This window comes from Leopardus geoffroyi, chromosome E1 (genome assembly GCF_018350155.1).
Source record: "Leopardus geoffroyi isolate Oge1 chromosome E1, O.geoffroyi_Oge1_pat1.0, whole genome shotgun sequence".
Classification (NCBI taxonomy): domain Eukaryota; kingdom Metazoa; phylum Chordata; class Mammalia; order Carnivora; family Felidae; genus Leopardus; species Leopardus geoffroyi.
The window spans coordinates 60,296,247-60,317,875 of NC_059330.1; the positions used below are offsets into that span (position 1 = coordinate 60,296,247).

Consider the following 21,629-nt stretch of genomic DNA (forward strand, 5'->3'; position numbering starts at 1 on the left):
CGTAGCCCGCGCAAGTCCCGCCCTCCACCCCGCTTTCATTGGATAGGCCTCACGTCCAAGTTCTTCATTGGTTCGCGGCGCTCACGACCTGGTGCAGCCCAATCGGCGCACAGCCTCTGGGGCGAGCCGAAAAGCCCGCCTCCTCGCCGCTCGCGGCCCGGCCCGGCGCCGCGCGCGTGCGCGCGCCCGGGGAAAAGGCGGAAGCGGAAGTCGGGGGCGCGCCGGTTCGCAGCGGGGAGCGCAGCGGCGTCGGGTCGGGGTCCTGGGGCGCCATGGGGCGCGGCAGCGGCACCTTCGAGCGTCTCCTAGGTAACGTGGCCCCCGCCCCCCCGCGGCTCGGCCCGCGTCCTGGGAGCTGAGCCGGGAGGCGGCCGCCGAGCCCCCGGGGTGGGTGGGCGCGCCCGCGCTTTGGGGACCGGGCAGTCCCGGGTGCTGGGCGCGGGCTCCGACCCGAGTAGGTGAGGGTCCGCGGAGGAGACCGGGCCCGCGCCCGCGGCGACTGCGCCCGGGGCTCTGCTCCTGGGCCGGGAGCGGGCCGGTCCCGGGGAAACAAGCATCTCACTGAGCGGGCCACAAGTCCTGAGTCACGGAAACGGGTGACCTGGTCACATAGACCCGCTCCCCCCAAAAACCTAGGTTGCATGGGGTTTGAGGGTGCCCCAAACATTGGGCTCCAAAGGGTGGAACCAGTAGTGTCTTCACTGGGACCTGCCACGCTCTTATGAGCGCTGCTTCCCTGGGGAACCAGGCCGGCGCTGTCCGTCCCCACTGGGCTCCCGGAAGGCCGCGGTGGTTTAGGAAGGCGGGTTTTCTGTTTGCCGGAGGTGGAGCTGATCCTTTGGGAGCCTCCTGGAGGTCACGAGTTTTAGCAAAGAAAATGAGTGTTTAGGGACGTGTCCTCTTCTGCCCCCAGTGAGACTGCGTTGCGTGGGCTCTGTTTGGGGCCAGTGCTCCCTGTGCTCCGGTGGTCAGTCTGAGCCTGTCACGCTTTCCCCTTGAATACGGTTTTGGAGAAGACCTCAGATGAGGCACCTTCCTTGTTCTGAGCACACGCAGCTGAGCGGTGGCTCAGCCCCCCAGAGATCAACCCCGAAGTTACTGCCAGACCAGTACTGCGAGTGGGCGCACCTTGTTAGATCACCTGTGTGTCCCCGGGAGGAGAGCCAGCAGGGCTGGAGGACAGAGCATGTGTGTCTGCCTGAGGCAACTGTGATGTGGAGAGTGTGAAGGTGTCATTCCGAGAGTACTTCTTCCGGATCAGTCCTGTCTTCATCCCACAAAACACTTGGCATCTTCTCCAGCCTCGCCCTTGCTGGGATCTCATCAACTAGGCTAAACTTGGGGAGAACCAGGGACTCTGCGGGATGAGGTGGCCGAGTGTAGTGTTGAACTCTGCCTGGCTCTGCCCCAGCGAGCCGTGTGACCTCACTTCTCGGCTTCCTTGTTTTTGTCGGTAAAGAGGATGGAAACAGGACCTTGCTGGCGAGGCTGTGTGAGAATTCAGCATTTGCATAAAGCCTTTGCAACGGCATTTGGCCCAGAAGTGCATAACCGGCGTTCGTATCGTTATTTTTTAAGCGGTTTGTCCTTTCTCTGAGAAGGACAGCGCTGTCATTATCAGGTGGCAAGAGGATTTTCGTGTGCCTTTCCATTCACTCCAAATGTTTTAAATGGGAAGGAGACGGTCTCTGCTCCCTGTTGCGGAGCTCTGGGGCCACCTAGGGCATCAGACGAATGCCGAGCCCCAGTAATGATGCATTTTTGCTTTAGACAAAGCTACGAGCCAGCTTCTGCTGGAGACCGACTGGGAATCCATCCTCCAGATCTGTGACCTCATCCGCCAGGGGGACACACAGTAAGTGAGGCGGGCCTGTGCTGCCCAGAAGCGAGGGGGCGGCACCATGGCGCGCTCGGGGTTGCTTGGTGCCCTCTGATGCGCCAAGATCCGGCAGTGGCCTGCCCTCATGGGAGCAGGTCCCGAGGTGGAGAAGTGAATGGTCTCCACACTGGGAGTTTTGGGATCTGGGGACAACGAGAGGGCTTTCTCTGTATAGTCTGGAGGTGTGTGATTCCCTTACCGTTTGCTTGGGGGTTTTGAGGACCGGAGGGCGGGTGGGCTCTCTTCACGTTAGCTTCTGAGGTGGTTCGTTTTTCTATTTCTCTTACCAACGTCCTTTTCTTTCAGAGCAAAATACGCAGTGAGTTCTATCAAAAAGAAAGTTAACGACAAGAATCCCCACGTGGCCTTGTATGCCCTCGAGGTAACTAGCACCCCCCCCCCCCCCCCCGCCCCGTGATCTGGCCACCTCAAGAGTCCCCACCCCGTGTCCGTGTCAGGAAGGCAGAGACGAGTTGAGTCTGGGGCCTTGCCCACCTGCCTGGGGAACGAGGGAGATACGAGCAACCTGACAGAGGTCATGCCTCAGCTATCCCACCTGCAGCCGGCTGACTTAGGGCCCAGAGATGGACTCTAGTCTCCGTCCCTGGTAGTAAAAAATGGAATCAGAAGGGGCGCACGAAGCAGCGGTTGCCCGACCCAGAGCCGCCACGTGGATCCCTCGACAGGCTGGCTTGCCCGAGGGGCCTGTCCAAGAGGGGCGTCCCACCCTGACCGGTGACTTGGCCCGTCCCTTCCTCGGGTCCCGCAGGTCATGGAGTCTGTGGTGAAGAACTGCGGCCAGACGGTCCACGATGAGGTGGCCAACAAGCAGACTATGGAGGAGCTAAAGGAGCTGTTGAAGGTGGGCTCTTGGAAGGGACAGACGGTTCTAGACTGTGGGGAGTGCAGTGACCCCGAGGCCGGGCTCTTCTGGGTCTTTGCCGGCACCTGGGGCAGAGCAGTGCCGGGCAGAGCAGAGGACAGGAAGGTGAGCACCTCGGCCTCAGGAATCCCGGCTGGGTGAGGTCGGGGCGTCACCGGAAGTGAGCCAGGCTGCTGCGTCTGGGGACACAGAGGAGACCCTGCCGTTCCTAGGGGAAAGGCTTCCCAGGTAGGGCTCAGAGCCTCACTGGGTGGTGGGGAAGGAGCTGTGTGTGCGTGAGTAGCTGTGGGCAGGGTGTGCGGGTGGAGGCCTGCGGGGGGCCCCGAAGCGTGGGTGGCGGGGGCGGGGGGGCTGTCCCACACGCAGAGCCAGGATTCTGAGCAGGGAGGCACGTGAGTCTGACGTGTTTGTGGAGGGAGAGCTGGGGGAGACGGCATACCGGGGACACCTTGGGGAGTGGGTTTCACACTCTCTGTTCTTAGGGGAGGGACGGTCCTCCAGAGTCCCTAGAGAGAGTGTCCTGCACGGGCCACCGCCCAGCTGCAGGGATTGTGACGTGGGTGGTGACAACATGAGGTTGGGTGATACAGGGCAGGTGGTGCGGCCATTCTTTGAGGTGAAAGGGCATCTCGCAGGGGTGAGGCCACCTGGGGGCGGCCAAGGAGCCCAGCCCCATATACCGGCTCTGTCACCACTGGTGGGCGGGGCCGCCGCTTCCCGGCCTGGGTGGGCACCCGTGGGCTCACGTGGCCAAGAGCCCATCTGGGGCCTGAGGTGGGCTCCGACTGGTGACCCAGGCAGTCCTTAGGGTGGCCTGGCTACAAGGTCAGAAGGGCTAGCCCTGCCCCTCGTGCTATCACGGCCACATCCCATGTGCCACACGTGGCTTGAGCCTGTTAACCCCGTTTTGTAGAGGGAGGGTAACCGTAAGAAAGAGGGCTCCGCTCACTGGATGCAGGTTACGGGAGAGAACCGGAGGCCTCGTGTGTGAGTCTAGTTGGCATCTCCAGGAAGCAGCTTACTCGCCCTGCTGTCTTCCTGAGCGTCCCCGAGAGAGCTCTGGAGATGTGACTGGCTGTGCTGGAACCTGGTGGAAATGGCGGCTGTGCACGCAGGGAGGTTCCTGGAGCGGCCGGCCCCCACCCGCACAGGCTGGCTGTGGCCAGAGGAGAGGCAGCCGGCCGCGTGTCCGCGGCCTCAACGCAGTCCTGCCCGGCTCTGCCTGTTACGGCCTGGCATTTGCTGGAGCCACAGTGGGTTACAGACTGAGGGGCCTCTGGGCTTGGTTCGGGCGCCTTGGGGTAGGGCAAGAGGAGGCAGGGTAGTGGGTCTGGGGAGCTGGGCTTCAGGGAGGCCCCAGCTTTTTCTAGGGGACTGAGGACAAGTTCGGTCCTGTGTGGGTAGATGGCTGTGATGGGCTTGTCCTCGGGGCCGGGCTTCACGGAGGAGCGTCGGGCCTGGGGAGTGGGTCCGTGCGTGGCCCCTGTGTCCCACGCAGGGCCCCCCCACACACACCCCTGCCGGCCCGTGCGCTCAGAGTGGCGCGGTCTCCCTGCCGCTTCCTCGCAAGGCACCTCTCTGCTGTTCCCATCTCTCACGGCCCTCCTCGTTCTCTGTTCTCCTTTCTCCTTTCTCTGCAGAGGCAGGTGGAGGTAAATGTCCGAAACAAGATTCTGTATCTGATCCAGGCCTGGGCGCATGCTTTCCGGAATGAGCCCAAGTACAAGGTGGTCCAGGACACGTACCAGATCATGAAGGTGGAAGGTGAGCTGGGCGGGGTCTGTCAGGTCCCAGGCTCGGGACACGCCTCTAGGAGCTGAGGGGCCGCTCTGCACCAGGCCATCCCAAGAAAGGCTGTGTGCACCGTGTGCGGGGCAGGGGATGGCATCGTGCTGCGTGATCGGTGGCGGGAGCGTGGGGTGGTATCGCCGTGGGGCAACCCGACACCCCCTGGGTGAGGCAGACGACACACGAGTGAAGGGTTAGTGAAGGAGCCAATTCCCGAGCGTCAGGTCCTAGGAAGGAAGGAAGGCCTGGGAACCCTGCCTCTAAACCCTGGTGCTGGTTTAGCACGAGGGCTGGAGAGCGCCTGGGGAGCAGGCAGCTCGCACACCAGACGTGAACACGAGAACGGGCAGTGAGAAGGGCTGGGCCCTGGAATCCCACAGAGGATTCCGTTCCGAGGCCCCGGAGCCACGGCGGGCTGGTGCGAAGGCATGGGAGGCGCCAGCCCACAGGAGAGCTCAGGCAGAGCTGGTCCCAGGAGGGCTTTAAGCTGGGCCGTGACAGCTGAGGTTCCTCCCCGCCGCCACAGTGGCCGTGCCGAGCTGGTGGGGTCTGGCAAGGGCTGGGCCACCATGGCTGAGCGGGTGTGTCCCCCACCTGTGCAGAGTCCTCTGGCCCTGAAAATGAGGCCTGGGGCAGGGGTAGGGTCTGGTGGCTATGGGTGGGTAGGAACCTGTGGAGAACCTGTGACAAGGGTCCTGTCCGTGTTGGTGAGTTGGCCTCAGGCCCGCAGTCCCTGGACCTCAGACCTGGGATGGTGGGCATATGCTCACGTTCACTTTGCTGAGGAGAGCATCCGAAGCTCAGATTCTCGAGGGATCTGCGTCTCAGAAAAGCTTGGGAACTGGTTTTAAGAATCCTGAGAGGTACAGGGGGCTGGAGCGTGGGGCCAGGAGCCAGATGGGAGGTCCAGGGAGGATCCGTGAGGCCCTGGTGTGGTGGGAGTGCGGCCAGGCTCCATGCCACAGCCCCGGAATGGCGTGGCCGTGGGGAGCCACCCCCGGTACCGGGCAGGCCCACTCGTGCACCCAGGCGCACTCACCTGGTGCCGGGTCGCTGCTCTCTGCACCCAGGGGCTCTAGGCCTCCTTTTGTAGGTCTGTTTGGGGAGGCGGATGCCAAGAGTTAGAACGTGGCTCCTAAAGGTCTCGGGGCAGACGGGGTGAGGACAGGTGAGGCGGTCAGGGTCTTGCGTGCCAGGGTGGCACCGGCGGTGACCGCGGGCTCTTTTCTCCAGGACACGTGTTCCCAGAGTTTAAGGAGAGCGATGCCATGTTTGCTGCAGAGAGAGTGAGTTCACTGGGTGCTGGGCATCTGGGAGTTAGGCTGCTTTGAGGGAGCCGAAGGGAAGCCCGGGGGGCCCGGCTTGTTGGGAACATTGGTGGGGGAGCTGCCGTCTCCACGAGAACGTGCAGCTGGGTCTCGTCAGGCTGAGGTCGGAAGGTCACTCGAGGTGCCTGTGGCTGGCAGGCTCGCGCAGTTGAGACCTGCCATTGTGTCGCTGTGGCCCGCAGGGAGCCTGGCTGCCACGTGCTTAGAGCGAACAGGGTGTCCTGGAGTGGCTTCCCTCCTCGCGTCTGCGGACTTGGCCCCCAGCCCCTGCGCTCTCTGGGGTCTTCCCCCATTTGTGGGGAGTGGGCATGTTGGCAGGGAAGGCGGGGGCCACGTGACCCTGACTCTGCCTGTCCCCCAGGCCCCCGATTGGGTGGATGCCGAAGAGTGCCACCGCTGCCGGGTGCAGTTCGGGGTGGTGACCCGCAAGGTGAGCATGCCCCCCGGGGCAGCCCCCAGACCACCCGCTGTTGCCGTGAGGCCGCTGCACCCACTCGAGGTCCTTTCCCTCTTGGCTGTGACCTCGTGGTGCGGGGGGGGGGGGGGGGGAGGCGGGGCAAGTCCACCCCCAGCCGTGCGGTCATCGTGGTCACCGAGGGGTCTTGAGTCTGATGGCCTGTGCTGTCGGAGGAAGCTTGGGCGAGGCTGCGTCCCCCGGGGGACAAGAATGCCGTGGGCTTGGGGCCGCGGGAGGCTCGGGCGTGTGTTTCCCGGGCCTGCTGCGCCCTTAGCTGCACCTCACGGCCGACAGCCTGTGCGCTCCAACCCCTCAGCTGCAGCCTCCCTTCCTGTTGAGGCACAGATGGCAATGGTGCAGGCTGGGGCCGGGGGGGGGGCGTCTCAGCTGACGCCCCGGATCTACTGTCCCGCAAGTACTCCTCCCCGAGCACAACTCGTGCGTGGGTTTTTTTTTTTTTAATTTTTTTTTTTCAACGTTTATTTATTTTTGGGGCAGAGAGAGACAGAGCATGAACGGGGGAGGGGCAGAGAGAGAGGGAGACACAGAATCGGAAACAGGCTCCAGGCTCTGAGCCATCGGCCCAGAGCCTGACGCGGGGCTCGAACTCCCGGACCGCGAGATCGTGACCTGGCTGAAGTCGGACGCTTAACCGACTGCGCCACCCAGGCGCCCCACGCATGGGTTTTTTTAATTGGACTTCTTCTCCCACAGCGATGGCTGCAGTCGGGAGCCTGGAAGCGTGCTGCTTCCCAAGGGTCTTTGTGGCCACTCAGGCCTGCCTTCTGCCCACTCTTGGCCCAGCTCCCACCCGGGGAGGCCCGGCCGGGGGCACTCAGCAGCAGGCGGAGGTGGGCAGGGTGGGCGCGAGAGGGCAGCGGCCCGGCTGCGGGCCGCGCCCTGACCCGCCCCGTTCACAGCACCACTGCCGGGCATGCGGCCAGATCTTCTGCGGCAAGTGCTCCTCTAAGTCCTCCACCATCCCCAAGTTTGGCATCGAGAAGGAGGTGCGCGTGTGCGAGCCCTGCTACGAGCAGCTGAACAAGTGAGTCCGCGCCGGCTGCCCCGAGGGCCTCGTGTGCTCCGGGTCCTGGCTGTCCAGGACGGGCCTGGCACGCACCCAGGCTCTCAGACCTGCCAGCCGGGTGCTAGGGTTTGTGTGCTTCTTAACTTTTTAGCTTGGACGTAAAACTTAGGGAAAAGACCCAGGGGCGGTAAGCAGACGCCATGTGGTGTGGCCTCCTCCCGGCTCCCTCAGTGTTGAGGCCGCCACGTTGGCATAATTGCACGGTCCCCCTTCTCCACCCACCTGCATGTTCACGCACACCGTGTCCGTTCTGGATCTCTGCGAGCGAGCCGCGGCTAGCCCCCCGCCCCCCTGTACCCCAAGCCCCGTGTGTTTCCCTAGAAGTGCGCGCTCTCCTGGGAGCACAGCACAGTTGTCACACCGGGGCACGTGACATCAGCGCGGGGCCAACACCTACTTTGCGCTCCCATTCTGGTTCCACTGCGTCCCTGTCAGGCGCATCCAGGTCCGTGGCACATGACAGGTGGCCGTCCCACCTCCTCGGCTGCCTTAGAGTCTGGTTCTGTGCTCCTGGTTCTGTCCCAGGAGTGAGGCTTCTTCCCTCTCGGTGCAGCCCGTCTGGAGGCCCGTGCTGTCCATCCTCCGGCGTCTGCGATGGTGTCTGCAGGCCGCTCCCCTGAAAACTTCCTTTCCCACGCGTGAACCTCATTTTCAGGAGAGGGGGCTGGGGCTTAGGCCAGTGACTTGCCCAGGGTCCCGCATCCCAGAGGCGACAGCTGGTTTGAGGGACCGGCTCTTCTCTAGAGCATGGCCTGTGGCACTTCTGTCGTCATTCTGTGGGGATGCTGGGGGCTGGGGTGAGGTGCTCGGCCACCCAGCGTTCTCTCGCCTCCAGGAAAGCGGAAGGAAAGGCGTCGTCCACAGCGGAGCTGCCCCCAGAGTACCTGACCAGCCCCCTGTCCCAGCAGTCCCAGGTACTCCTGGCCCTGGGCCCCGCTCACCGGCCTGTCTGTCCCCAGCTGCCCCCAGAGTACCTTAGCGGCCCCCTGTCCCAGCAGTCCCAGGTACTCCTGGCCCCGGGCCCCGCTCACCGGCCTGTCTGTCCCCAGCTGCCCCCCAAGCGGGACGAGACAGCCCTGCAAGAGGAGGAGGAGTTGCAGCTGGCCCTGGCCCTGTCTCAGTCAGAGGCTGAGGAGAAGGAGAGGATGGTGAGCCGAGGGAGGCTCCCCCGGTCCGGGGGCACAGGGGGAGACCGTCCCTAGACGTTTGGGGAGGGCCGAGGAGTGTGGAGGCTTAGTCCGCCTGCGCCCTGACGCCTCCCTGCTCCTGCAGAGACAGAAGTCTGCCTACGCCGCTGCCACGTACCCCAAAGCAGAACCCGCGCCCGTGGCCTCGTCGGCGCCCCCTGCCAGCAGCCTGTACTCCTCGCCAGTGGTGAGCCCGTCCCAGGCCGGGCCGCGGTTCTGTGCCAGGGGGTGGGGAGGCAGGCCGGAGGGCTGCCCCAGAAAAGACGGCGCCTGATGGGGTGGGTGAAGGTCGAGGTCCGGGCTGGCCCTCCCCGGCCTTCCTGCCCCTGGCCAGGGGTCCCCTCACAGGGGACATGGGAAGAGAGGACATGGGAAGGCTGGAGGCATCCCCCCCACCCCCGCCCCGCCCCCACCCCGAGCAAGAGGAGATGGGTGAACCCTGGGGTCAAAAGGGGTCTGCCTTTTTCTGGCTTTAGCTCCCTCTGTAAATAGGGGGTGGGTGGCAGGTGGGGCGGAAGATTTAGGAAGTCATCGTGGGCTCTGCGGGGCTGCACGAGCAGGGAGGCCAGCTGGCCAAGGGCCTAAGGAGACCCTGCACCTGCCGTTGGGACGTTACAGTGTGGTTTCTGGGAAGTGGCGTGGGGGTACCACACCCAGAGCCCCGGGGGCCCCTCGGACAGACTGGCCGGTGCTCAGTGCCCGCTGTCACGGCCGTGGCATCCCAGCATCCTGAGCGATGGCCTGGGAGGAGCTGGGTGAGTGTTCGAGCCCGTGGGTCACTGCTGATCTGGCCTGTGTCTCCCCAGACCTCGTCGGCGCCTCTGGCTGAGGACATCGACCCTGAGGTGAGGGGGCGAGGGTGCCTCTGCGCGTGGTGCTTTCCCCTGCAGCTCCCTGGCCCTCGGGAGTGACCTCTGTTGCCCGTGCAGCTTGCCCGGTACCTCAACCGGAACTACTGGGAGAAGAAGCAGGAGGAGTCCCGGAAGAGCCCCACGCCGTCTGCCCCCGCGCCCCTGACGGAGCCGGCTGCCCCGCCCGCGGAGGGGCACACAGGCCCTGCCAGTGCGCTGGAGGTGGGCTGCTCTCGGCACTCCAGGCCCACGGTCCTGGGGGGGCGGCGCCTGGGATAGGCCAGACGCCCCTCTCACCCTCTGGCCTCTTCCAGACGCCCCTCCCGGAGACAGACTCTCAGCCCGTGGCCCCCTCCAGCGGCCCCTTCGGCGAGGTAAGCCGTGGCCCCCTCTGAGGGCCCCGTTACGGGCACTACTCCTGGTGGGGCCAGGGCCCCGCCCACAGTGACCTCCCGGAGGCGAGCTGTTCCAGCCGAGAACTCCATGGAACCCCTGCACACCAGCTGGCTCTTGGCCACCTGCTGCCTGGCGTGGATCAGAATATTGTAGGGCAGCCCAGAACCACCCGGCTGAATCTTTGTTTGCCCTGTCCTGGGGCTTGGGGGCTCTGTGGGCCATTGACTAAGAGACCGGGGCCTCTTCAAGGGAATCAGGCCACCTTGAAGGGTTCCGAGCCAGGCCGCCCAAGCTCGGCCAGCTCCGTCCCGGCCGACACGGAGCCCAGTGCAGGAGGCGCTCCTGGGGCTCCTTGGGGCTCAGCGGCACCATTGGGAGGATCGAGTCAGATGCACAGCAGGGTCGGAGCGTAGCGCCTGGAGTGGCGGGTCCTGTCTGGGGGCCCTGGAGGGCACGGGGTGGGGCGGGGACGCTCAGCAAGGTCCCACGTGTGTCCCGAGCAGCAATTCCAGAACGGGGAGTCGGAGGAGAGCCACGCGCAGTTTCTGAAGGCCCTGCAGAACGCTGTCACCACCTTCGTCAACCGCATGAAGAGCAACCACGTGCGCGGCCGCAGCATCACCAACGACTCGGCCGTGCTGTCCCTGTTCCAGTCCATCAACAGCATGCACCCCCAGCTGCTGGAACTGCTCAACCAGCTGGACGAGCGCAGGCGTAGGTGCCGCGGCGCACGGGGGACCTTCCGTGGCGGCCTCGCTGCGCCCCGAGGGGCAGTGCCGGCCCGGTCGCCGTGGGCGCGGCAAAGGTTTTTAGGGTGGGGGCGGGGCCGGGCCGCGGGCAACTCAGGGAAGTGCCCCCAGCGGCGGGAAGTACCCCGCTGAGCATAGGGCAGTCCGCTCAAGGAGGAATCCCACCCCCGGCCCTGCCCCTGAGAAGCCCACACCCCGGCCGTGCCCTGTGGCCTGGCCCTTGGCTGGGCAGAGGCGGGCCCGGTGGCCATTGTCCAGAGTGGGAGCCCAGCCCCGGGCGGCCAGTGCTTCCCACCCACTCCAAGGGCTCCCGGCTCCGCCCTCTCCCCACAGTATACTACGAGGGGCTGCAGGACAAGCTGGCGCAGATCCGCGATGCGCGGGGGGCCCTCAGCGCCCTGCGGGAAGAGCACCGGGAGAAGCTTCGCCGGGCAGCTGAGGAAGCCGAGCGCCAGCGCCAGATACAGCTGGCCCAGAAGCTGGAGATCATGCGGCAGAAAAAGCAGGTGCGGCGGTCGGCCCCAGGGCGGGGGGGCGGGGGAGGGGGGCGCCCAGGTCGCGGGCAGCCCTGACCCCTGCCTCGTGGCCCGCAGGAATACCTGGAGGTACAGCGGCAGCTGGCCATCCAGCGGCTGCAGGAGCAGGAGAAGGAGCGGCAGATGCGCCTGGAGCAGCAGAAGCAGACCATCCAGATGCGGGCCCAGATGCCCGCCTTCTCCCTGCCCTACGCCCAGGCACGCACCCCCCGCTGGGCCCACCCCTAGCCGGGGACGCCCGCGACCGAGTACTGCCCTGACCGCCCTGACCGTCGTCTCTCTCTGTCTGCAGCTCCAGGCCGTGCCCGCGGCCGGGGGCGTGCTCTACCAGCCCTCCGGCCCAACCAGCTTCCCAGGCACCTTCAGCCCAGCAGGCTCGGTGGAGGGCTCCCCCATGCACACCGTGTACATGAGCCAGCCTGCGCCCACTGCCGGCAGCCCCTACCCCGGCATGCCTGGGGCCGGAGCAGGTAACAGGGCGGGCACCTCCGATGAGCCCCAGACCACCAGCTTGTCCTTCTTCGTTCTGGAGTAATTTTGGATTTACAGGAAAGTGAAAACAGCACCGAGAGCTTTCCGGGTTTTCCCCACGTTAACGTTTCGTTACGTTTGCGCTCTCTTTTCATACGGGCACGTGTGCGCTCTCCTGAACCTCTTAGAGTAAGGGGCAGGCACGATGCCCTTTGCTCCTCGTGGTCTCGGCACGCGTGTCCTAAAACCAGGTCACTCCCTCACGGCCTGGGCACGGATGCCACGCTAAGAGCCCCTGAGGCCGTGGTGTGACGTCCTCCGCAGCCGGGTTCAGCTCTCACCCATCCCTTTGTGCCAGTAGGAACCCCACGGTTGTTGTCTTTACCGGTTCTGTTTCTTTTTGTCCCTAACCTAGAAAGTTCCTAGTCTGTGTGTTTCACGACACGAACTTCTCAAAGAGCCCTGGCCCATGTCTTGCAGACCACCCCTCAGTGGGTTTTGTCTGGTCTTCGTTGGCGTGACGGCCCGTGGCTGTGTTTGGGCCAGTCATCGGGGGGCTACAGTGTTCAGCAGGAAGGCACAGCCGGCCGCTGGCCACGTGGTGTGTGGGCAGTCTGTTGGGTGTCCTCCCTGGAGGGAACGGCTTTCCCGTAACCAACAAGACCCTGACGAGGAGATAAGACACCTACATCCTTGTCCTTCTGCAGGTTTTAGCTCGTGGTTTTAATGTTTTTTGCTAGTTTTGTCTGAGTTTATCATAACGTTTGCCAAACGGTGACTTTATCTCGTTCCTCCCGTTGATCAGAGGTCTGTTCAAAATACGAAGGCACTTTTTCTTCTGTCCTGTTTACTTTTTCATCAGGCAGACCCATTTTATTCAAATTTCACAGTGTGTTTGGACGCTCAGAGGGTCACAGCTGTGGCCCCAGGAAACCCCTTCGGCTGCTCCGTTTCCTGAAATGTAGCTCCCGTCCAGCGAGCCCCTGGTCCTGATAGCGGAGGCTCTTTGGCAACCCGGGCCCAGGTGCGCTCAGCGCAGGGGACCGCCGGGACGTGTAGATGCACACGCGCGGCTTATCTTCCGGCAGGCAAAGCTTCAGTGATACCGCACGGGGCTCCCTCCCCTTCCCACGCCTCTAACTCCTGCCTCTCGTCCACTCCACGTGTGCTGTTTTGTCCGTTCCTGGGATAGACACAAAGTGGCTCCGGGAACGCCAGCCTGAGCCACTGGGGACAGGCGCTTGCTGACAGGTTCACTAGGTCTGTGGTCCTCTCTCGGCCGAGGACGCAGGGTCCAGACGCTGAGTTTCCGAAGGCCCGAGGGCTCGTTTTCACCAGCTTCCCGTGTCGTCCTGTCACTGTCAGTACAGTTTGGTTCATCTCTTCTGATTTCATTCTGTTTTAGAACTCCTCTCCTATTCTCGTTGATTTCGTTGCTTTTCTTTTTGGGAGAACGTGAAACATGAACTCGCTCCCAAAAGTCACGACAAAAAGGGAGACTCGGAAGTGCTGCCCCTCCCCGCCCCCCACCCTGCAGGACAGCCAGCTTGCTCCTCTCCCCTGCAGATCCCGGCATGGTGAGCGCCTACATGTACCCAGCAGGAGCCGCCGGTGCGCAGGCGGCCCCCCAGGGCCCGGCCGGACCCACCGCCAGCCCAGCCTACTCCTCCTATCAGCCCACCCCCACGCAGGGCTATCAGGTAGGCAGGTGGGGCCGCTCCCTCTCCCGGGGAGAGGACCCCAGCCTTTGTCCCGTCACGCCCTTCCCTCCACAGAACGTGGCCTCCCAGGCCCCACAGAGCCTCCCGGCCATCTCCCAGCCTCCACAGTCCGGTGCCATGGGTTACATGGGGAGCCAGTCGGTGTCCGTGGGCTACCAGCCATACAGCATGCAGGTGAGAGACTGAGGCGTCCACACGGAAAAGACGCCAGGGGAGCACTGGGCAGGGCAGGCCATCCTTCCCCACCGTTAGGGTCTCCTAGCTGGTGGGCGTTTGATTTTTCAGGCCAGAAGTGCCCCCCTTTATTGTCGACCGGACTCCTTCATGTGAGTTTTGCTTCATTTTCACAGAACCTCATGAACACCCTTCCCAGCCAGGACACACCGATGCCGCCCCCACAGCAGCCCTACATCTCAGGGCAGCAGCCCATGTACCAGCAGGTGAGCCTCTCCCAAGGCTGCCGGCGAGGCTCAGGACGCTGAGGGTGGTGGGGCCGCCCTGGGAGGACGGACAGTGCAGGCCAGGACTGGTTCCCAGCAGCGAGGACATCAACACACACCGCACGCACACCACAGCACCCACAGATATCCAAGCTATGCACATTTACTTAAAAGTTCGAGGCCAAGTCAGCTCAACTCCACAGACGTTGGTTGGGAATGCGTGGGGTCTATGCTGGAGCAGGAAGAGAACCGGGAACCGACCACACGCTGGGAGGAGGGAGTGGGGCGGGGGCCTCACTGGGGCTGAGACCAGGGCAGAGCATTCTATAGAACAGCCAGTAGAGGGTGGGAAGGCGGGGCCAATGGTTCCTGTGTGTCCCCTCCAGATGGCGCCCTCAGGGGGACCCCCCCAGCAGCCACCCCCCGTGGCCCAGCAGCCGCCCGCACAGGGCCCTCCGGCACAGGGCAGTGAAGCCCAGCTCATCTCCTTTGACTGATCCCCAGCTGGGAGCTGGCCATCCAGAACAACACTACGGTTCTCTGAAACCCCCACCTCCGTCTCTAACTAGCATCGTCCCGCCTTGCTCTCCTCTTACCGCCATGTAGTGTCCCTGCTACAGGCAGGGGGTGGCCCTTCCCCCTGGCCCCTTCCCCCTTTCTGTCCTCTTCTGCTGACTCCTCGTGCTCCAGGCCCTACCCTCATCCCCATCTCCCTGAGTTGGGTCTCTGACCTCTTTCCCCAGGGTCAAGCCTCAGAGGGTGGGAGGGAAGGACCTTCTCTGAGAGGGAGCCCCCAGCCCAGTGTGTCAGGTCCTGTGAGGGCTGCTGGAGTGGGGCCCTTCTGTCCCGTGCAGCCTGTGCCCTCCCATCTGCACCGTGAGCCTGTGCAGCCTGTGGTCTGACTAGTGTGCGTGCCCCCCAGCGGTCAGCAGGCACTCCCAGCCCTCACGGGAAGGTGGGGTTCGTCTCCAGCTTCTCTGCTTTTGAGCTGCCATCTCATCCAGTGCCCTGAGTAGACGGAATGGAACACTGAAAATAAAACGTCTTTCAACAAGTATTGGAGTGTCTGTTCAGAAAGAAGGTGGTAGGCAGCCGGCCCAGGTCTGGGCAGGGGCGTGTGGGCACGTGTCCGTAGGCCAGCCTGTCCTCCAAGCCTGGCACAGCTCCACAGGCAGTTGCCAGGGGTGGACACTCTCTGGCAGCAGCTGCAGATCTGCTCCCGCCCTGAAAACTGGGCGCCATCGAGCTGTGCCCTTGGGGACCCAGCAGCAGCCCTCTCCACCCGGCTCTGCTCTGCCCAGACTCCTCCAAGACTTGCAAAGCCCAAGGATCTGGTCTGATTCTACACCAGTCGTAGTCTGGAAGAAAATATTTTAAGAATGTAAACTCACAGCCCTTTGCGTCTAGAGTTCAAAACATTTCACACCTTAAATACCAAGTCTCTTAGATGACCCGGCATTAGCTCTCCTGAGAAAGAATGGACTAGTTTAATAGGTGATCTGAGTGCAGGTCAAAAGCAGGGCCAGGAGAGCAAGAGGTTGAGGCAGAGGACGGCTCTGCTTTCGTGATCTAAAGTGCGGTTCCAGGCCTGGCTCTTGGAAAATGAGCTGGAAGAGGCGAGACCCAGGGCCCTCAGGGCAGGTGTTGGCTGAGCCGGGTGGAGCTACAGAGGCCTAAGCAGAAGAGCCGGTGCGGAATGTCTGGGAGCTGGCTGGAAAAGCAGCTGGAGACAGAGCCAGGTGTACGGCTAGCCCTCCCGTCCAGGGCTCCATCCCTCGACCCTTCAGAGCTCAATCACAACCCTTGGCAACGCTGTAAGGGGAGAGCCCCCAACTCAGCTGCCGAGGCGCTCCCGAGGCTACGGGAACCGCGCGGGCGGGAAAGGCAATCCTTCAGAAGGAGGAGGAAACCAAGGAAAAGACTGCCCAGAGGGCAGCGGGGGCTCCCCGCACTAGGTGGCTCCTGGCTGCGGGCAGCCAAGGCCCCCAGCACGGACCTGCGGAGAAAGGACACCTGGGATCCCCGTGCCCGCCCCGCGGCGGCGGAAATTCGTTGTCAGCCGCCGCGAGGCTTCCCCAGGTTCTCCCTGGCCGGGCTGCCCGGGGGCCGGGACCGCCTCCCCGAATCGGACGGAGCCTGGCTCCAAGCGTCGGCCTTTTCTGGCCTTGATTCCCCCAGCGAGTAGAGGGCCCCAGCCGGTCACCGTCCAGCCCCAGGCCCCCGGCCGCCACCAACGACCCTGTACGCCTGCGCGGTTCGCCGCCTAGTGGGTAATCTCGGGAAGGGAGCGCGAGGTGCGGCTAGAGCGTCCTCTCCTACTCGTTTGCCCGGCGGCTTCGTCGGCTAGAGCGTCGGTCCCCAACTCTTTCGCCCGTCGGGCCCGCGCGGCTAGAGCGCCCTCGCGCAGCTCGTATGCTCGGCGGCCTCGGCGGCTAGAGCGTCCCCACGCAGCTCGTATGCTCGGCGGCCCGGGCAGCTAGAGCGTCCTCCTCCTGGGGAGCCGCGTGTGACCTTCCCGCCCGCGGACCGATGCTGCCGGCGGCCGCTCGCCCCTTTTGGGGGCCGTGTCTCAGACGTCAGGGCGCTGCGCTCCGTCTCGCCAGGTACCACGGTCCGCCGAGGGCTGGCGGGGCGGCAGGGTCGGGGCCCTGGGCCGCCGACTGAGGGTGCAGGTTGGGGGCGGTGTCCGCGTGCGGCGGGCGGGATGCCACCCCCGACTCGGTGGGGCCCGGAGGCGGTGCGGGTCGCGGGGGTCCCCACTTGCCGGCCCCCTAACCACGCGTGCTGCGCAGAGTGCTAGGGGTGGTCGCAGATGACCTTGCTCAGGTCCCTGCCACTCTGCGGGCCTCAGTTTCCCCTACAGGCCTAGTGACGTTGGAGGTCTTCCATCGGTGGGCCCGGCGTTGTGCCGTCCGAGGGCCCCAGGTTCTGAAGGCCTTAGTGTAGCAAAATGCCGTCAGGTTACTGCCCTGCTCCCGTGGGTTGATAGAGAGTTTTCCGACACGGAAACTTAACGGTGTGGGTAGTCTGTCTGCAAATAATTGCGTGCATTTCTACGGCTCTTTGAAGTGCTTGAGGTAGCTGGGAAATCCCCTTATTCGCGTGGACCCTGGAATCTGAGAACCCTGGGTTGGGACCTAGGAGCTAGAACTGCGCTCTTATCATCAACCTGTCTGGTCTGTGTCACTGGCCTGTGCCAGGCTGACAGCTTTGTTTGGGGGGCTAGGCAACAGGTGCCCCGTGTCTGCGCTGTGCGGCTGATGAGATGCAGCAGCCCTCGAATGGGGGAGGCCCTCGCCGGCGCACCCCTGGATAACGCCCCCAAGGAGTATCCCCCCAAGATCCAGCAGCTGGTCCAGGACATCGCCAGCCTCACGCTCTTGGAGATCTCAGATCTCAACGAGCTTCTCAAGGTACCACAGGCCCTGGCCTGTGTCTTGTTCCTGGTGTATTTGGGGTGTGTAGTAAATTGCCCAGAGTGTGCCCTCTGAATGTGAGGATCCTGCCAGGCTGTGTGTTTATCTTGGGTGTGATGGGCAGCTACTGAGATTGCTCTCTCCCCTCCCTGCAGAAAACCCTGAAGATCCAGGATGTTGGACTCATGCCAATGGGTGGCACAGTGCCTGGTGCTGCCCCTGCTGCAGCAGCCCCAGAGGTGAGCCCAGGCCAGGGTCCTGTGCAGAAAGGCTCCCGTCTTGCCTCGTGTCACATGGCCCGACGCCCAGATTTCTCTCATTGTCCCTTGTCTTGGCCCTGCATCAGTCAGCGCGTCCTGCAGACCTGTGTGTGCTGGCTGTGGGCTCCCCTGCGGCCTGCCAAGGGTGTGCAGGTCCCTGCCCGCGTGGAGACCACGTTTTCGTGGGGGGAATTGACAATGAGTCAAAGGAGAAGAAAATTTTTGTTGAATAGCAGGACTTGAGCTTAAGTGCTATGAGAAAAAAGTAGGGAAGAAGCTGAGGGGAGAGGAGGGTTATGATGTCAAGAAAGGCCCTAAAGCCGAGGAGATGTGAGGATACAGGAGGCAAGCTGCAAGGGGACTGCACGCGAGAGAGCCATGGGGGCACGTCAGGGGCTGGAGCGGCGAGGTGGGGAGGCACTGGACAGGCTGGGGTCTCTGTAAGGAAACCAGCAGACTTGAAGCCACGTGTGAATTTGTTTTTTGTTTTCTAGGTTTTTTAGTTTGGTTGGGGGCTGTTGCAATTTTTACAAAAATTTCGAAGTTCTATCTGCAACTGCAGATAATGCCCTGTGTATCTGTCTCCAGTCTCGATAATTAGTAAGGTTTTGATATTTAATTCATTTGTCCTTTGAAGCTTAAGGCAAATTTCTTTTTTTTTTGCTTCTTTTTTTTTTTTTTTTTTTTTTTTTCTTAACGTTTATTTATTTTGAGAGACAGAAACAGCACAAGTAGGGGAGGGGCAGAGAGAGAGGGAGACACAGGATCTGAAGCAGGCTCCAGGCTCTGAGCTGTCAGCACAGAGCCCGACGTGAGGCTCAAACCCACAAACCATGAGATCGTGACCTGAACCAAAGTCAGACACTTAACTGACTGAGCCACCCAGGTGCCCCTCAGGGCACATTTCTGATCTGTCCTTTCTTGGTGCGCTCCAGCACACATCTCAAAGAACGCAGGTACGGACGTAGCCAGGAGCCGTTTGTACAATAAATGTAATTAGCAGTGATTTTCTATCTCAGTCTATTTAGATTTAGCTAATGGTCCCAGACTTTATAACAGTTGGTTTACCCAAATCTATACGAGGTCTGTGAATTGCATTTGGTCATTGGGTGTCTGAAGTCTGGATCACTGTCCTCGGTCTCCTTTCCCTGGCCATCCATCCCCTACCAAGGAGACCAGGTCAGGGGTCCCGTAGAGTGCCCTCCCGGGTCCATATGTGTCTGTGGCTCCCCTGGCATCACATCCACTCCCCCACCTGCCACAAAGTGGTAGCTTTACAGACTCATCATGTTCAGCCTGAACGTTTGGGACAAGGAGAGAGAATTACTCTGAAGTCTGTCATCTAAACTGGGACACTTTGGGGGACGAAGGAACACTGTGAATACTAGGGCAGGTGCAAAGCAGGACAGCCCCAGGCTGCCGGGCCGCGTGCCCCCTGCTCTCCGCGGTGCTGTATTTTCACATGTGGTGGGAGGGGCTCTGTCAACCCCAGTCCTCCACTGGTCACCTGGGGACGGTGCAGCTGTAAATGTGTCCATGTGATTTGGGGCTCGCCCGAGGATGCACCGAGCACTGTTGGTGTCACCCTGACCGGCCACAAGTGACTGTGTTTAAGGGACGAGGGAACCTGAGCGGGGTCGGGGTGGGGGGAGGTGGTTTCAGAACCGCCTCCGGAGAGGTGGCAAGGTTTCCAGCGACGGAGCAGGTGTCGCTGAGGAGCGCATGAGGGAGGGGCCCCGGCGCTGGCGAGGCGGACCGGTTTGGCCTGAGCCCAGCTGCCCGGCGCGGCCTCCCGCTGGAATTGCGGGCCTTGCTGTGCCATCTTGGCGGCTTTGGGGCCACAGGACCGAATGTGCCCGCTTTACCCCATCCTTTCTCTCTCCCTCTCCCAGGAGGCAGAAGAAGACATCCCCAGACCGAAAGAGCAGACACATTTCACCGTCCGCCTGACCGAGGCAAAGCCTGTGGACAAAGTGAGGCTGATCAAAGAAATCAAGAACTACATCCAGGGCATAAACCTCGTCCAGGTGAGTTCCGCGCTGCACAGCCCTCTGGCTGTTGCCGCTAACGTGCTAATGGTACTCAGACCGGCCCCTCCTACGGCAGGTTTTTTTGGGGCCACGTGGGCCCCATTTCTGACTTTGCTCTCTGGCAGGCAAAGAAGCTGGTGGAGTCCCTGCCCCAGGAGATCAAAGCCAATGTCTCCAAGGCCGAGGCGGAGAAGATCAAGGCAGCCCTGGAGGCGGTGGGCGGCACCGTGGTTCTAGAATAGGCCAGCTCTGAGGACTGGTGGACTGGGGTCCCTGGGACCTGACCTGGGGGAGGCCCCCTCCTGCTCCAGCCCTGGCATCCGGGACCCGTGGTGGGAGCGGCTTCAGGGCAGAGCTCTGGCACTGGCTCTGCCATCTCTGCTCCGGGACAGACAAGGGACCTGCGGAGACAGGGGGGCAGCTCCTGTGTGAGCACAGGGGAGAGGAACTCTGGAACGTACCAGAGGCAACACGCGCCCCCTGGTGGCCACTGAGAAAAATACATTGTTCGGGCGCCGTGTGTGCAGTGGTGTGTCTGGGTCAGCGGCCAGTGGGTGGTGCGGGCTGGCTTGGAGCTCCTGCCCGCCAAGGAGGCCGCCCGGGGGTGGCAGGGGTCGCTCCCTGCGGGGCACGTGGGGGTCGGCCAGCATTCCTTGTGTCTTCTCTGTGCAGGGGCCTGACCTCGGAGGTCCGGCAGCAGCGCACGGAGGGGAGGAAGGGGGGGGGGGGTTGTTGGGGCAGCACCCAGCTTGCCTGAGTGGTGGCAGCTGCCGCGAGGCCGATGTCAGATCGTGACCTGGGAGGTGGGCGTGGGGCACCGGTGCTGGTCTTCGGCAGGAAGCGTAGCACTGGCCTACAGACAGGCAGGAGGTGAGGCGTGTACCTGAGAACGGCCAGCCCCCGTGTCCCCTCCCTGGCCATGCTGGAAGAGTGGTCTGCAAGGACAGGGCTGCGGGCCCGGAAGGAGATGTTGCATCTGGGAGTGCCGGGCTCTGGGTACCCCGAGGACAGGTCTGGGGAGCTAGCATGTGCCCAGCACCCAGATGCCACCTGTGGGCCCTCCCGGAGGACCCTGCTGGACCTCCTTGTAAGAAGGCTGCTCCCTGACCCAGAGAGCCCCACCGGCCAAACCTGTGGCCCGCACAGTCCCAGGGAGTTAATGATTCACCATCAGCAGGTCTCTGGGTGTGCCTTCTCTCAGCAGAGGTGACTCCTGGGCCACCTGAGGCGGGTATGACCGGTTGGGTATCCTGCTGGCCCAACTGCCCTTCCCAGGGGAAGGGAGGATCTAAAGTCAGGGATAGCCTTCAGCCTCGGCCTCGCACTGGTGGCCCGAGTCTGTGTGTGCTCTGAGCCCCTTTGTCTTTCCAAGGGACTTGTGGGTGATGATTAGGACTCTCCTCCCCTCCCCTCTTCCTGGGATGACGACACCCTCGCTGCGTCCTGGACGTACTGGGGCTGACTGCTCAAAAGGACAGTTGACCGTGTGCCTCCGGCCATACTCATTTTGCTTCCCTGATGCTGAGTGTCACCTGGTGCCCCCCCGCCTGACTTCACGGTCCCTCGTGGTCCTGCCCCCACCCCACCCCAGCTGTGGTCTCCACCTGCTGTGGTGCAGTTGGCCAAGTGTCTCAGACCTGGCAGTAGATGGGGTGTGCCCTGGGTCCCGTGGCCTTGGCCCGTGGGCTCGACACCAGGAGGTAGGTCTATGCATCCTGCGTTGGCTTGATGTTACTAGCACAGAACCTTGCGAGGTCCCGTCAGATCCTGGTAGGAGTCTGCGTACCGCATCTTCGTCCAGGCTGATGAAATGGTCACAGAGGACACGGCAGGGGGAGATCAGAAGCTGACCCCTGGCTCCTGCCCGTTCCAGGAACCCTGGTGTCCACCTGGCCCCCGCGTGGTGCCATCCTAGCTCCCTAAGCGCCATTCAGGAGCGCTCAGGAACGGACGTCCTCCAGAGACGTGGCCGGCAGCCTTGTTCTCGAGACCTCACCTGACCTCTGCATCTCAGAGCCCCTTGGATTTATGCAGAAGTCTTCATGATCCATTTGAGAATTTTGCTGGGGATCTTTTTGAGTCCCCCCCCGACCTGCAGCTTGCAAAGTCCCACCTTTTTCCTTTTTTGGTTGCCAAATGATCCTTCATGG

The 21,629-nt window shown here is 62.8% G+C and overlaps 2 protein-coding genes across 3 annotated transcripts; both read left to right on the plus strand.

The window, feature by feature from the left end:
- Positions 1 to 112: 112 nt before the first annotated feature.
- HGS (hepatocyte growth factor-regulated tyrosine kinase substrate) lies at positions 113 to 14,830 on the plus strand. 2 transcript variants are annotated; one of them, XM_045489862.1, is made up of 22 exons: positions 113 to 309; positions 1,771 to 1,855; positions 2,186 to 2,261; positions 2,649 to 2,741; positions 4,403 to 4,526; positions 5,784 to 5,836; positions 6,240 to 6,308; positions 7,256 to 7,380; positions 8,258 to 8,336; positions 8,472 to 8,570; positions 8,695 to 8,796; positions 9,416 to 9,454; positions 9,539 to 9,682; positions 9,775 to 9,834; positions 10,360 to 10,570; positions 10,939 to 11,111; positions 11,199 to 11,339; positions 11,434 to 11,611; positions 13,179 to 13,312; positions 13,388 to 13,507; positions 13,684 to 13,773; positions 14,160 to 14,830. In XM_045489862.1, exons 1-22 carry the CDS (start codon positions 273 to 275, stop codon positions 14,268 to 14,270), a joined length of 2,343 nt encoding a protein of 780 aa, XP_045345818.1. In that variant the 5' UTR covers positions 113 to 272; the 3' UTR covers positions 14,271 to 14,830. The 2 variants fall into 2 exon arrangements, with proteins under 2 accessions (XP_045345818.1, XP_045345817.1); XM_045489861.1 differs by having other exon boundaries at positions 178 to 309; positions 13,179 to 13,507.
- Positions 14,831 to 16,217: 1,387 nt separating this feature from the next.
- On the plus strand, positions 16,218 to 19,999 carry MRPL12 (mitochondrial ribosomal protein L12). The gene is made up of 5 exons (XM_045489871.1): positions 16,218 to 16,376; positions 17,000 to 17,186; positions 17,345 to 17,428; positions 19,342 to 19,476; positions 19,605 to 19,999. The coding sequence occupies exons 1-5, from the start codon at positions 16,303 to 16,305 to the stop codon at positions 19,719 to 19,721; spliced, it is 597 nt and encodes a 198-aa protein (XP_045345827.1). The 5' UTR covers positions 16,218 to 16,302; the 3' UTR covers positions 19,722 to 19,999.
- Positions 20,000 to 21,629: the final 1,630 nt, after the last annotated feature.

Bases quoted from the DNA above. Each gene is read 5' to 3' on its own strand.
- HGS (XM_045489861.1), top strand. From the start codon at position 273: ATGGGGCGCGGCAGCGGCACCTTCGAGCGTCTCCTAG. The intron at 8,337-8,471 runs GTACTCCTGGCC...GTCTGTCCCCAG, and splicing joins CCCTGTCCCAGCAGTCCCAG to CTGCCCCCCAAGCGGGACGA. The intron at 9,835-10,359 runs GTAAGCCGTGGC...TGTCCCGAGCAG, and splicing joins CCAGCGGCCCCTTCGGCGAG to CAATTCCAGAACGGGGAGTC.
- MRPL12 (XM_045489871.1), top strand. From the start codon at position 16,303: ATGCTGCCGGCGGCCGCTCGCCCCTTTTGGGGGCCGTGTCTCAGACGT. The intron at 16,377-16,999 runs GTACCACGGTCC...TTGGGGGGCTAG, and splicing joins GCTGCGCTCCGTCTCGCCAG to GCAACAGGTGCCCCGTGTCT. The intron at 17,187-17,344 runs GTACCACAGGCC...CCCTCCCTGCAG, and splicing joins ATCTCAACGAGCTTCTCAAG to AAAACCCTGAAGATCCAGGA.